The 14,947-nt window shown below is 43.1% G+C and overlaps 1 protein-coding gene across 1 annotated transcript in view; it reads left to right on the top strand.

Annotated features, from left to right (window-relative positions):
• Positions 1-14,737, top strand: part of LOC125452357 (potassium channel subfamily K member 16-like) — a 34,248-nt gene extending 19,511 nt beyond the window's left edge. The window contains exons 2-5 of the mRNA XM_048530632.2: positions 4,117-4,231; positions 5,506-5,672; positions 7,780-7,948; positions 14,145-14,737. Coding sequence (XP_048386589.1) covers positions 4,117-4,231; positions 5,506-5,672; positions 7,780-7,948; positions 14,145-14,344 — 651 coding nt within the window. The 3' untranslated portion in view covers positions 14,345-14,737. The remainder of the gene's footprint in view (positions 1-4,116; positions 4,232-5,505; positions 5,673-7,779; positions 7,949-14,144) is intronic.
• The last annotated feature ends 210 nt before the right edge of the window (positions 14,738-14,947 follow it).

Raw genomic sequence — 14,947 nt, 5'->3', positions numbered from 1 at the left:
AATGACCTGTCTACCTAAAATCTACAGGCACCAAACATTTTATTTAGGTATGTTATGTTCGGCATTCGTAGCTTCATCTGAGACCCTGTACCCTGTTCAGAGGGATTTCTAGTAATCTTTCCTGCAACTACATTGCTGATCAGGTGCATCTCCTGGGAGGCAGTAGCATATACAAAGAACATCGTCTGATATCTCACCCCTTTCTCAGCTAAGTTCCCAATAAAATTGACAAACAAGCCTCAGGATCTTCTCAATTTGACTATTTCAATTTTTTCCTAGTATCCTCTGACATTTCAACCTCTGTAAATTTCAGTTAACCCAAATCTTTGGTTCCCGTACCTTGTCTAGAGGCAAATTGATAGTTATTTTGTCATTTTGTGCACTAGAAGACCCCACAACCTGTTTTATACCTTTCTGTCATATGAGGTTTAAAAATTGACTTAGTTACATTTGACAACAGCTAACATCATTGTAACATTTCCCAGTCAGTTTTATTATGTCAACAACCATAATGTTAGTAAAGGTTAAGTGAATCTGTAGATCAAGTTTCTAATGTCTCTTTTCCAACTCTGTTGCTTTTTTATTTATACAATTCACTTCTGATCAACAACCAAGAGTTGGCAATCCCAGAAACAAAATACTATTTTCAATATGATAAAGGTACAATATTCATTGGATTTTCAGTTCATACGTGAGTTGGACCAGGTGGTAGCCTACACGACTGTACTGAAATGGCATAAGTACTAACTTTGCAAAATTCTTAAGGAATAATGAAAATTGTTCTGAGAGTTTATTAGATGTATAGTAAAAGGATTAAGGGACAAACCATACAAACTTTATTAATTTGACTTATTTGTTGAAGATATATACAACCAAAGAAGATGAAATAGCCAATCATCTAAAATGAATAGAAAATGTGGAATGCAACATGCAATTGCTTCTTCAATTATTTCACCTTACTAATGTATCTGAAACTCTGTTCCATACTTTGATCATTATTCCTCTGTGGAAGAACTTCCTAACCTTGGTTGAAAATTTACTTTTTACTAGTTTGAACGCGGGACTGGTTGACACAGTTGACGAGATGGTTAGTGTGTGCGTTAAGTAGTGTCAACAGAACCAGGTTCAACCTCTGTTCATTTCTGTTCTGCCTGTAGCAAAAATCACAGGTAGTAGGAACTGCAGATGCTGGAGAATCCGGGATAACAAGGTGTGGAGCTGGATGAACACAGCAGGCCAAGCAGCATCAGGGGAGCAGGAGAACTGATGTTTCAGGCCCAGACCCTTTATCAGAAATGGGGGAGGGGAAGACGGCTCTGAAATAAATAGGGAGAAAGGGGGAGGTGGATAAAAGATGGGTAGAGGAGAAGCAAGAGGAGAAGCTAGGTGGAGATGAGTCAGGCAAGCCAAAGAGGCAGTAAAGGTGAGCGTAGGTGGGACTAACCAAGCCAATGTCCTTCTCCACTTCTCCAGGGTACAAGCTACCATCTGCTCCATCATACTCATTCAATCTCTGCTTTTGTACCTACCTCCCACCAAGGTTCTTGCTCTACTGCTGCCACTATTCCCTGCAACATCCTTCCCTACTCACTGTCATCATCCCCAAAGCCCGATACCTCTGACCCTGCAAACTGTCTGCCCTGCTTATTCACTCTCTCAAGAACCTCCCCAACTGCACTAACAGTGCCACCCCCCACTTTTCATCTCCCATAATACCTGCCTCTCTCTCTCATTCTGAAAGGAAAACTGCAGAGCTGAGCGAGTGTAAAGACAGATGGTATGCTACCTCTCACCTGTCTCCTCACCAGGCCTGTTCCTATGCTGTACTGTCCTATGCTGTATGTACACATGTTAAAGCCTGATATGTTCTGCCTTCTAAACCTTGTCCCTTGCCTGAGGTGTGGTGACCCTCTGATCTCTCTGAAATGAGAAAGCAGCCCTTTGGGAACAAGACAACTTTACTTGTGTTTGCAACTCTCATACTCCATGTTTGAACTTAATACCTTTTCAGTAGACTCAAAAGCATTAAATTCCAAATGAAGCCCATTGATCATACTAGAAACATGCAAATTAGATTTATTGTCCATCCTTTCAACCACAATTGAGAAGAAGACAATCAATAGACTGTCCAATTCAGAAATAACACTTTTACTTATCATTTCAAACAATGACGTTGATCTATTTTTTTCTCTGCCTTTCTTTCTTCAGCTAATTCAGAGGTCAGCAGTCTGAATGACTCAGCTTTGAAGCGGTGGAGTCAGAGGTAGATAGGGCAGTGAAGAAGGCATCTTGTATACTTGCCTTCGTGCAGCAGTGCATTGACTATAGGAGTTGGGATGTCATATTGTGGCTGTACAGGGCATTGGTTAGGCCACTTCTGGAATACTGAGTTCGATTCTGGTGTCCCTGTTGTAGGAAAGATGTTGTTAAACTTGAAAGGGGGCCGAAAAGATTTATGAGAATTGGAGGGTTTGAACTGTAGGGAGAGCCTGACTAGGCTGGGCCTATATTCTCTGCACTGTCGGAGGCTGAGGGGTGACCTTATAGAGATTTATAAAATCATGAGGGGCATGGATAGGATGAATAGTCAAGATCTTTTTCCCAGGGTAAGGGAATCCAAAACTTAAGGGTATTTAAGGAGAGAAGGAAAAATTTAGAAGGGACCTGAGAGGCAACTTTTCAATCAGAGGGTGGTGTGTGTATGGAATGAGCTGCCAGAGGAAGTGGTGGAGGCTGGTACAATTATAGCATTTAAAAGGCATCTGGATGGATATATGAATAAGAAGGGCCTAGAAGGATATGGGCCAAATGTTGGTCAATGGGACTAGATTAATTTAGGATATCTGGTCGTTATGGACAAGTTGGACCAAAAAGTCTGTTTGTCAATGACTCTGTGACCTGCATTGATGCAATTTGATCTCAGTGTGTCAGCTTGTACTGGGGTCTTGTGGTATAGTGGGTAGTATTCCTGCCTCTGAGGCTGTAGCATCCCTAGGATTTGATGATCAAGGAAGATGCATTCAGAGCATAGGCAAGCAGGTTAGGTATCAACTTTTAAACCCTTCCAACATAGGCTATTGATGGGCAATAAGATGGGAAAGCTTCTTGATCAGCGATTATTTTCTCTTGCTTCATGCTTTAATACACATGTAAAAGTGAATGTTTCTACAACAATCTTTGGACACCCAGTCTGCAGAAGGGTCCAGACCCGAAACATCAGCCTTCCTGCTCCTTTGATGCTGCTTGGTCTGCTGTGTTCATCCAGCTCTACACATTCTTATCTCAGTTGGCTGCATAGCTGGAATGGATCAGATTGGTGTATGGAGCACAGGGCTCAATCCCTGTTTTGTGTTCAGGAACTGCCTCTATTCATGGGAGATATCATGTCCCTACGGGGCAGACTTGCCTTAAGGCAGAGAATTGAAGTAAAAGGCCTCAGAATAACTTCAAAATAGTCCTTGATGTATTAATGCAAGGTTTTGCGATTACTGGATTTCCTCCAAGACTTTCCCTGTTTCCCTTCCAAACTGCTCCCAGGACAAGCTCTACATCATTCACATCTCTATTCCATTCTGTGCACCACCACACCTCTTCTAGTTCACCTAACCCTGTCCCCTCTAAATTCCAGAGCTCCCTGTCCCCAAGTGGAATAATCAAAAATCCTTTACTGTTTCTCTACAAATGTAGTTCTGTCCTCTGTTATCTCTGATTCTAACTTCTTGCAAACTTCCCTTTCTCCCCTCCACATGCTGCAGCAGACCTCTTCCCTTACCTTTGCACGTCCCTCCCTGAACCCCCCCCCCCCTACTGTGTCCCCAAGCTCCCTCTGTGCTTCTCAAAACCCTCTCCACTCCAATGATCGCTCATGTCTCCCAACCCTCCTGCGAAGGCTCAGTAGCTTCTTCCTTGGTGCCTAGAGTTTTTATTTCAGCATTGGCTTCATCACAAATGCAGGTTTTCGCACTCAAACGCCAAGTAGAGAAAAATCTGCTGCTCCCCTATCAATAAATCTACAGACTATTCTTTTATTAAAAATATTCTTTCTGTAGCAGCCATCGCAGTTAGTTAGTTTTGGGACTTCGATAATATTAACCTTCATTCTCTCATTTGTTCAAGATCATTATAGATGCCTGGGACAAAGGTATAAACCCTACAGGAAACTCCACAAATCCAAGCAACTGGGACTTCAGCAGTTCATTTTTCTTCGCAGGAACTGTGGTGACTACAATAGGTAACTAAGAAAGTTTAAATATCTCATTATAAATTGACATAACAAGGTGTATAGCTGGGTGAACACAGCAGGCCAGGCAGCATCAGAGGAGCAGGAAAGCTGACGTTTCGGGTCTGGACACTTCTTCAGAAATTTCTGATTTCTGAAGAAGGGTCCAGACATGAAGCATCGGCTTTCCTGCTCCTCTGATGCTGCTTGGCCTGCCGTGTTCATCCAGCTCCACACCTTGTTATCTCAGATTCTCCAACTATCCTACTATCTCATTATAAACTGATTTTTTTTGTTCATTTGCATGGCGCAACATTTGGGATTTTATTCATGTTGGAGGCAGTTTTTAGCTCCATATATTTGCTGGAGAGCCTTGCTGACTGAAAGTATATGAGCGCCTCACATATTGCCTATTTAAATTAACCACTTGAAAGGTGAGAAAATTGGGTTTTCTCGATTGAGGCACTGGAGCACATGTTAGTGGAGCAAAGGCTGAAATTAGCCCTGATTTATTTTCCAATTATTTGGACATTTTGCCATAATTTAGCTCCAAACAGTTTTTCTTGCTGTTTTTCACACACGTTACCTTTGGGTTGAATTTTACCCAGATGGTTGTGATACTGGAACTGAAAGTGCGAGGTGTATCTGCTTGGTTTGGTACCCGCAGTGGGCAATCTCTATTCAGGATGCCTGCCTGCCCATCAGAGCTGCTGGCTTGATTTTATCAGAGGTTAAAGAGCTCAGCAGTGCCACATCTATTGGTGGGCTTTGCTGGCACTACACTTTCTAGACAATGGTGTATCTCCCAGGAAGAAAGGTCGGTTGAATTTGGTAGATGTCGACGGTCAGAGCGGGGTTGATGGGATGAGTGGTCACTGAGGTTCAGGCTGGAGCAGGCACCTTTGCCCTCCATGGACCAAGGAGTAGCCCATTTGGGAAAGCCTGTGCAGGGAGACCAGCAGGTTTCACTGGGTGGGCTGTCTCGACACTGGCAGTATACCGGCAGAGGCTGTAAGATGCCCTTAGTGGGTCAGTCAAGTGGCTCAAGTGGACCTCTGATGGGCAGGCAGTGTGCCATCTTTTCTGCTGCTGACAGGATCAGATGGCAGTGGAAAGACGTCAGACAAAAACACCTCAGGCCTTGCCCCACAGTGCCCACCTTTTAGCTCATTCAGAGACTGATATCTAGGACAATTTCCTTGACCCGGTCCCCCACATGGAGTTCAGTTATTAGCATTTATTTCATTTAAAAGAGAGACTCATAGCTTCCCCCCCCGGTATTACAGGCTTTGGTAACCTGTCTCCCAGTACTGTAGGAGGTCAAGTTTTCTGCGTGTTCTATGCAATATTTGGAGTGCCTTTGAACCTCACCTTCCTCAACTACCTTGGGAGAAGTCTGAATGGCCACTTACAGAGGCTGGAGAGAAGCACTCAGAAATCAAGTAACTGCAAGGTAAGCTTCGTACTCGGTAACTAATTAGGAACATCTCAGAGAGAGGGAGAGAGAGAGGGTGGCCTATGCCCATGTCAGTCATATTGATACTGCACTTATAGAAGTGTATCCATCTCAAAGTTGAAACTCAGACACTAGAAATCAACAAAATGACCTTGGGTCAGCATTTATTGCACATCCCTAGTTACCCTTGAGTAGGTGGTAGTGAGCTGGTTTCTTGAACCACTGCAGTCCTGGTGCTGCAGGTAGGACTCACAAGACCATTAGGGTGAGTCTTGCAGGACTTTGACACAGTGACACTGAAGAAGGGGCAGCAATGTATTTCCAAGTCAAGATGGCAAGTGACTTGGTGGAGAACTTGGAGATGGTGATCCCTCCATAAGTCTGCTTCCCTTGTCCTTCAAGATGGAAATGATTGTGGGTTAGGAAAGTGCAGTCGAAGGATTTTTTGGTGAATTTCTACAGCTTTTTTATGGATGGTATGCCCTTCTGCTGCAGATCATCAGTGATGGAAAGAGAAAATGTTTGTGAATGTTGTGCCATTCAAGATACTGCTTTTGACTGAATGGTATCAAGCTTCTTGAGTGTTGTTGAAGCTGCACTCATCCAGGCAAGTGGGGAGTACGCCATCACACTCCTGACTTGTTCCTTGTAGATGGTGGACAGGCTTTGGGGAGTCTGAAGGTGGCCTGCTTACTGCTGAATTGCCAGACTCTAGCCTGCTCATATTGCCAAAGCATTTATTGGTGGAGGTGGCCATTGCCTGGCAGTGTGTGACATGCATGTTATTATTGCTTGACCGACCAAGCCTTGACATTGTCCAGGTCTTGATGCATTTGGACATGAACTGCTTCAGAACATTAAAACAAAAAATGGAATGCAGTGGGTTTATTTGAGAATTATTTGAACTTGACCAAATCTCCTTGAGGGAGCTGTCACATTCTGGGGCCTTGAGTTTGAATCCCATCAAAGCTGATGGTGGAATTTGAATCCATTAAAAATCTGGAATTAAGCATCTAATGATAGCCACAAGTCAGTTGTCAATTATCAGAACAAACCCATCTGGTTCGCTTCTTTCCTCTTGGGTAGCAAAATGTCCTTACCTGGTCTGGCCTACATGTGACTCCAGACCCACAGCAATGTGATTCACTCCTAACTACCCTCTAGGCATTTAGGGATGGGCAATAAATGTTGCCCTGGACAGCCACACCCTCATCCCATGAATGAATAAAAGGATAGCGAATTATTTTAGCTTCATTGGAAAATAAAGCCCTGCAGTTGAAGCTTTTCATTCAAAGGGCAGAATGATAAATGCCAAAATTCAAAGGAGGCAAACATTTATAATGCATTGATAGCTTTTCTTGTGAAGAACATAATATGAACAGTGCACACATTGTGATGGCTTAATAAGTAATAGTTTGCCCTCCTTAATGTGATGTTACCTTTGTCCCCGCAAACGATATCAGTGTCTGGTGAAAATAACAAGAACAACTGGTTAGTAATTCTCAAACATCTCTTTTTAGCATTGAATAAGCCTGGTCATTCTGGTTTTGAATCTTGGCTGGTTTCTTCAAATGTCCCAGCAGTTGAACAGGTGAAGGTGCTGAGCATAGTAGCCTCAGTTTTCATAAATGATATGGCCTCAGTAGTTAATGTGCTACCAATAGCCTCAATGCCCTTTGGTCAAAGGGGAGGAAAAATGTACCCGGATTCCCTCTCCTGACTATTATGTATTCTGAAAAGTCTAAATTGGCACATGCTGTGCTACCATCGATGGCCAAATAGGCTGACTGTCTGGGCTCACGCATGCAGGTTTATCACTTGAGTGAACAACCAGGGAGAAGGTGTCATCATCCGTACCCTAGATTTAAGACCCTGGGATGTAGATTATTTTAATTTCTGGAAATACGATAAACCTTGAGCTCCAAATGACTACTGAAGTTAGGTCAGTTGAAATTTCAAAACTAAATTCTATAAGTTTCTTTTCAAAATTAGATTAGATTCGTGATGCTAGAAGGGCTGAATGGATGAACAACCTGTTCCAAGGGAATTAATACTTTAACAGTGAACAGACAATTGTCACATGTTACTTTCTGTGCTCCTGCAGCAAGTGATGAAGATTTTCACAACGGCTTTCTTCTTGATTTTTGGCACGGTGCTGTTCCTGGTCTTCCCACCATTGGTCTTCAGTCATGTAGAAGGCTGGACATATGGAGAAAGCTTTTACTTTGCCTTCATTGCTCTGAGCACCATTGGATTCGGAGATTACGTTGTAGGTATGACTTGAACATTGCAGTAGTCCAACTTTGCATTAGGGCTACCTGTGCACACATGAAGAGGGATTAAACTACTTTAAAGTAAAAACCACAAATATTAGGACTGATTTCACCAACACTGACCAAACAGAGCAGTGGTAGCCCTTTGTTACCAGCAGAAAGTGACCATGTAATCCATGGCACCGTGTGTATTTCAGGCACATCATGAGAATGCAAAGAACAGCAGACATGAGAAACTAACACCTGCAACCCCAATCCCTGCAGGATCTCTACTGTTTACTGGTTACCCTCCACCAAAATCAACTCACTGCGTCAAGTCTTTTGAACTATTTTGACAGTGTAACAATGCCTATATAAATCTCCAGACAGAAAGACTTGAGTTTATATAGCAGTTATCATAGCCATTGGATAAATCAAAGTGCATTACAGCCAATTAACGGCATATGAAGTGCAGCCATTGTTGTAATGTAAGAACCACTGCAGCCAATTTGCCTCTATCAAGCTTCCTCAAACAGCAACGTGTAATGTCCAGGCAGTTTATTTGTGTGGTACTGATTGTGGGGTAAATGCTGGAAAAGATACCAGAGATAACTCCAATGCTCTTATTTAAACTGGTGCCATGGGATCTTTTACTTTCACCTAAAGAGGATAGACAGGACCTCAATCTAGTTTCTCATCTGAAAGACTGCACCTGTGAAAATGCAGCATTCCTTCAGTACTGCACTGGGGTTTCAACCTTCATTTTGTGCAGGTAATTAAGAAAGCAAATGGAATATTGTTCCTCATTGCTAGCGGGACGGAGTTTAAAAACAGGGAGATTTTACTACGTAGGATGCTGGTGAAGCCACACCTGGAGTACTGTGAATAGCTTTGGTCTCCTTACTTGAGAAAGGATGTACCGGCTTTGGAAGGGGATGCAGAGGAGGTTCACTAGGTTATTCCACATTTAGAGGGTTGGAGAGACTGAAAGGACTATACTCATTGGAATTTAGAAGAACGAGGGGGGATCTTATAGAAACATATAAAACTATGCAAGTTATGAAGGGAACAGATAAGATAGAAGCAGGGAAGTTGTTTCCACTGGGCGGGGGGTGGGGGGGGGGGATGGTGAAACTAGATCTCGGGCGTATAGACTCAAAATAAGCGGGGGCAGATGTAGGTCTGAGTTGAGGAGGAACTTCTTTTCCCAAAAGGTTGTGAATGTGTAGTATTCCCTGCCCAGTGAAGCAGTAGAAGGTACTTTGTCAGAGCTTTGAGTACAGGTGTTGAGATAACAAGGTGCAGAGCTGGATGAATACAGCAGGCCAAGCAGCATCAAAGGAGCAGGAAGGGCTGACATTTCGGGCCTAGACCCTTCTTCAGAAAATGTTGGGATGTCATGTTGCGGTTGTACAATATATTGGTGAGGCCACTTTTAAGATGCTGTGTACAATTCTGGTTGCTTTGCTACAGGAAGGATGTTGTTAAATGAGAAAGGGTGCAGGAAGAATTTACAAGGATGTCTCTGGAACTAGAGGGCTTGAGTTCTTTGTTGAATCATTTTAAAATGAAGATAGACAGATTTTTGAACAGCAAAGGAATTAAGGGTTATGGTGAATGGGCGAGTGAGTGGAGCTGTGTCCAACAGCAAGATGAGCCATGATCTTATTGATTGGTGGAGTAGGCTCGGTGGGCCGGACAAACCCGTTCCTGTTTCTGAGACAGTAGGAATTGCAGATGCTGGAGAATCTGAGATAACAAGGTGTGAAGCTGGATGAACACAACAGGCCAAGCAGCATCAGAGGAGCAGGAAAGCTTGACGTTTTGGGTCGGGATCCTTCCTCAGAAGAAATGAATGCTCCTGCTTCTAACGTGTTTATGCCCATGTTCTGGTTTGGACTTGAGTCACAGAATCATACAGCACTGAAACAGACCCTTCAGTCTAACACGTCCATGCCAACCAGTTCTGCTAGACTGAACTAGACTTATGGTGTCTGCATTTGGCCCAAATCCCTCTAAACGTTTCCTATCCATGTCCCTGTCCAAATGTCTTCTAAATGTTGCAGTTGTACCTGCCAATAACACTTCCACTGGCAGCTCATTTCGTAATGCATCACCCTCTGTGTGAAAATGTTATCCGTCAGGTCCTTTTTCAACTTTTCCCTCTCACCTTAAGCCCTCTAATTTTGGACTCTCCTGCCATTGGAAAAAGACCTTGGATATTCAGCCTATGCCCCTCATGATTTTATAAACCTTTTATGAGTGTCCCTCAACCTCTGGTCAAAGTCCCAACCTATCCAGCCTTTCCAGAGAACTCAAACCCTCTAGTTCCAGAGACATCCTCGTAAATTCTTCCTGCACCCTTTCTCATTTAACAACATCCTTCCTGTAGCAGGGCAACCAGAATTGTACGCAGTATCCTAAAAGTGGCCTCACCAATATATTGTACAGCCGCAACGTGTCATCCCAACACCTATACTCAATGCTCTGGCAAATGAAGGTAAGCATGCCAGATGCCCTTTCTGTCTGCCTTGGACAGCACTTTCAAGGAACTATTACCTGAACCCCTACATTGGCTAAGGAGCCCAGCTAGAGGAGGAATGGCTACTCAGCAGCTACTAGCTATTAAAGGACTGGAGGCAGGACTTCTACCCCTTCACATTTGCAGACACAACATTCAAGGCTATGAGCCTAGTGTAAGACTAGTATACTTCTGGCAACACAGACTCGATGAGCCAAAGGATCTTTTCTCTACTGTATATTCCATGATTTGGAACCAGAGAGTTCTGCTTCACATAGCTATTGGCTGGGCATTTTGGCCACTGCTGCCTTGCAGTGGGACTTTTATCAGGGATAGCCAATGGACCCCTGGAAAGAGGTAGGCTTTGACCACAGTGGGTAGCGTGGATCAGGGCAGGCTGGAGTTATGGGGTCTGCAGCCAAAAGACTGGAGGTGAAGAGAAATTTAGGGGGAATCATACATTGCTGGGAGAGTGAAATGTTCCTCAAGTGAGTCCCAGAAGAAGGACTTGCCCCTTGCCCCTAACTTCCACCAGCATGCACAGGGACCTGCCAGGCTGCCTGCTGTGAGTGAGCCTTTCCTGGTTAAATCCCAGCAGTAAGGAGATGAGACCCTGAAGTGAGAATTAACTTCCAGCAGTGGGAGGTGGAGGGAGTGTTGAGTAGAAGTAGAATAGTTAAGACACATAAGTGGGAATTAACATCCACTCAGCATTCCCTCCACCTCCAACTGCTGGCAAGAGGCAGTCGGTGCAAGGGCAGGCAGGTGGTGGGCAGGCTGCCTATTAGATGTAACATGAGCCCCCTCCATCCCGTCATCTTCAAATCCACTTGGATGGCTGCATTTCATCCAGTTCTCTGTGTCTGAGAGGCAAGAGCACTATCAATTACCAGACATTTCCTTCCTCCGTTAGCTCTCGAATCATTGAATTTATTTGTATATTTTTAATGCCGGTACTCTGCTCAGTAAATTAATTCACAAAAGAAATGCCAGATTTATTTCCACTATTTCTACTTGTGACCCCAGCTTTTTAAAAAAATTTTCTTTGAAGCAAAAGTCTAAGTTTATCGTATACTGTATTGGCACAGTTTCTAAGCAATAGCAAAGTTCTTATCATGTATCAATAATACAAAATCTAACCCAACAAACAGGTTTCTCCAGCAGTTAAAGGTGAAATTTTGAGAAGTTGTACATTAGAGCAGTAGTTGAAAGGGGTTTATAATATAGCAAATGGAAGTTGTATCTTTCAGAAAGAACTTGCATTTATGTAGTACTTTCATAACCTCAGGCTACCCCAAGACACTTCATTGACAATTCAAGTGTGACCACTGTTCTTATATAAACAATATAACAGTTGCCCTATGCACAGCTAGCCCCCCTAATTGGCATTGAATTGAATAACTAAGTCACCTGACAGTGTTTTTGGAGGTAACTGCTTCACTAGGAAGAGTCACTGCTTCTCAGGCATCTGGTAATCCTGTTGGCCATGTTAAATATTATTTTTAATATTGGCTTTACCTGTACCTTTCATTAATTTAAAGATCTGATCCATTTTGGATGTAATTTGTCTCTTGCCTCGTCAAGGATAAACTATTATTAATGAACATAGAGCATAGAACATTACAGCACAGTACAGGCCCTTCGGCCCTCGATGTTGTGCCGACCTGTCATACCGATCTCAAGCCCATCTAACCTACACTATTCCATGTACGTCCATACGCTTATCCAATGACGACTTAAATGTACCTAAAGTTGGCGAATCTACTACAGTTGCAGGCAAAGCGTTCCATTCCCTTACTACTCTTTGAGTAAAGAAACTACCTCTGACATCTGTCCTATATCTTCCACCCCTCAATTTAAAGCTATGCCCCCTCGTGCTCGCTGTCACCATCCTAGGAAAAAGGTTCTCCCTATCCACCCTATCTAACCCTCTGATTATTTTATATGTTTCAATTAAGTCACCTCTCAACCTTCTTTTCTCTAATGAAAACAGCCTCAAGTCCCTCAGCCTTTCCTTGTAAGACCTTCCCTCCATACCAGGCAACATCCTAGTAAATCTCCGCTGCACCCTTTCCAAAGCTTCCACATCCTTCTTATAATGCAGTGACCAGAACTGTACACAATACTCCAAGTGCGGCCGCACCAGAGTTTTGTACAGCTGCAGCATCAACTCTTGGTTCCGGAACTCGATCCCTCTATTAATAAAAGCTAAACCACTGTATGCCTTCTTAACAGCCCTGTCAACCTGGGTGGCAACTTCCAAGGATCTGTGTACATGGACACCGAGATCTCTCTGCTCATCTACACTACTAAGAATCTTACCATTAGCCCTGTAGTTTGCCTTCCGATTACTCCTACCAAAGTGCATCACCTCACACTTGTCTGCATTAAACTCCATTTGCCACCTCTCAGCCCAGCTCTGCAGCTTATCTATGTCTTTCTGCAACCTACAGCATCCTTCGTCACTATCCACAACTCCACTGACATTAGTATCGTCTGCAAATTTACTAACCCATCCTTCTACGCCCTCATCCAGGTCATTTATAAAAATGACAAACAGCAGTGGACCCAACACCGACCCTTGCGGTACACCACTAGTAACTGGTCTCCAGGATGAACATTTCCCATCAACTACCACCCTCTGTCTTCCGATCCAAACTGCTATGTCTCCCACAATGCCATTCCTCCGCATTTTGTACAATAGTCTATTGTGGGGAGCCTTATCAAACGCCTTGCTGAAATCCATATACACCACATCAACCGGTTTACTCTCATCTACCTGTTTGGTCACCTTCTCAAAGAACTCAATAAGGTTTGTGAGGCATGACCTTCCCTTCACAAAACCGTGCTGACTATCCCTAATCATTTTATTCTTTTCTAGATGATTATAAATCCTATCCCTCATAACCTTTTCCAACACTTTACCAACAACTGAAGTAAGGCTCACTGGTCTATAATTACCAGGGTTGTCTCTACTCCCCTTCTTGAACAGGGGAACCACATTTGCTATCCTCCAGTCATCTGGCACTATTCCTGTAGACAATGATGAGTTAAAGATCAATGCTAAAGGCTCGGCAACCTCCTCCCTGGCTTCCCAGAGGATCCAAGGATAAATCCCATCCGGCCCAGGGGACTTATCTATCTTCACCCTCTGTAGGATTTCTAATACCTCTTTCTTGTGAACCTCAATCCCACCTAGTCTCGTAGCCTGTATCTCAGTATTCTCCTCGACAACATTGTTGTTTTCTAGAGTGAATACTGTTGAAAAATATTCATTTAGCTCTTTCCCTATCTCATCTGACTCCACACACAACTTACCACTACTATCCTTGACTGGGCCTAATCTTACTTTTGTCATTCTTTTATTCCTTAAATACCTATAGAAAGCCTTAGGGTTTACCCTGATCCTATCCGCCAACAACTTCTCATGTCTCCTCCTGACTTCACAGTGTGCATGATTACAAGCCGAAATTGCTGGAAGTACATTAGCAGGCCTGTCGATATCTGTAAAGGGAATAAATATATTATTAGATCACAAATTGAACCATCATCAGAATAATATGAACAAAGGCCTACAGCTTTGCCCTTTAGAAATACCCTGTTTTTTCAGAGGATCGGTTTCTTTTTTTTTGTTTCATCATTTTTCTTTTCTTCATTTCCATTTGGTCTGCAATAATAATCACAACTTTATTCTAGGAACAGATCCAGACAAAGACTACATCTCCATCTACAGAGGTCTGGCTGGTCTCTGGATAGTCATTGGCTTGGCTTGGTTGACACTGCTCTTCAATGTGGGAAGCAGAATACTGGAACGGATCTTTCAACTGAAGTGGCACAGGAAAAAATCAAACCTCGAGGTTGGACATCGTTCCAAACAGGAGGATTGTTGTTCCTAGTTTAATTTTGATGATCTTCGATTTGACTACCTCAATTCGCTCATCCCCTCCCATTCTATTTAGGCTTCTTTCCTCTTCAGTGCTTACATTCGCCTTTCCTTTTTATATTCATGGCAAGATGCTTTCCTCGTGATTTAATGGTTCATTTGGGTGAGGGATGTTCATGTTGTGAAGTAGACACTTACCCTAAGTATCGGCTGTGGAACTCAAACTCAGGTGGAGCATGGGTTAGCTGCAAACTGAAGAACCTTATTTATCACCTGAGCAATTTTCCTCATTTCCAATCTTGAAGGAATTTTCTCTAATGCGCCAGTATAATACTTCTTGCAACTCCTATGGCACATTTAAGCCAATGATCTCACTGGTAACAAGTTCAGTTCAGTAGGAAATTCAGGTGGCTTTAGCTTACAGGCTCAAAGAACTTTTTTGAACCTGTAACCTTACAGTGAATTTTTCATGATGTTTCTTTTGCTTTTACACTTTCCCATTGCATTGAGGGAATGGATGCCAGAATGATCTAATAGGAGGTACCCTTGAGCTAAGAGCCAATTGGGAAGTGTGCATTGAGATTCTTAATATCCCTACAGTGTGAAAACAGGCCCT

The sequence above is a fragment of the Stegostoma tigrinum genome, chromosome 4 (assembly GCF_030684315.1).
Source record: "Stegostoma tigrinum isolate sSteTig4 chromosome 4, sSteTig4.hap1, whole genome shotgun sequence".
NCBI lineage: Eukaryota > Metazoa > Chordata > Chondrichthyes > Orectolobiformes > Stegostomatidae > Stegostoma > Stegostoma tigrinum.
The sequence above is the reverse complement of the archived record's forward strand: the minus strand, read 5'-3'. Positions and strand labels throughout refer to the sequence as shown.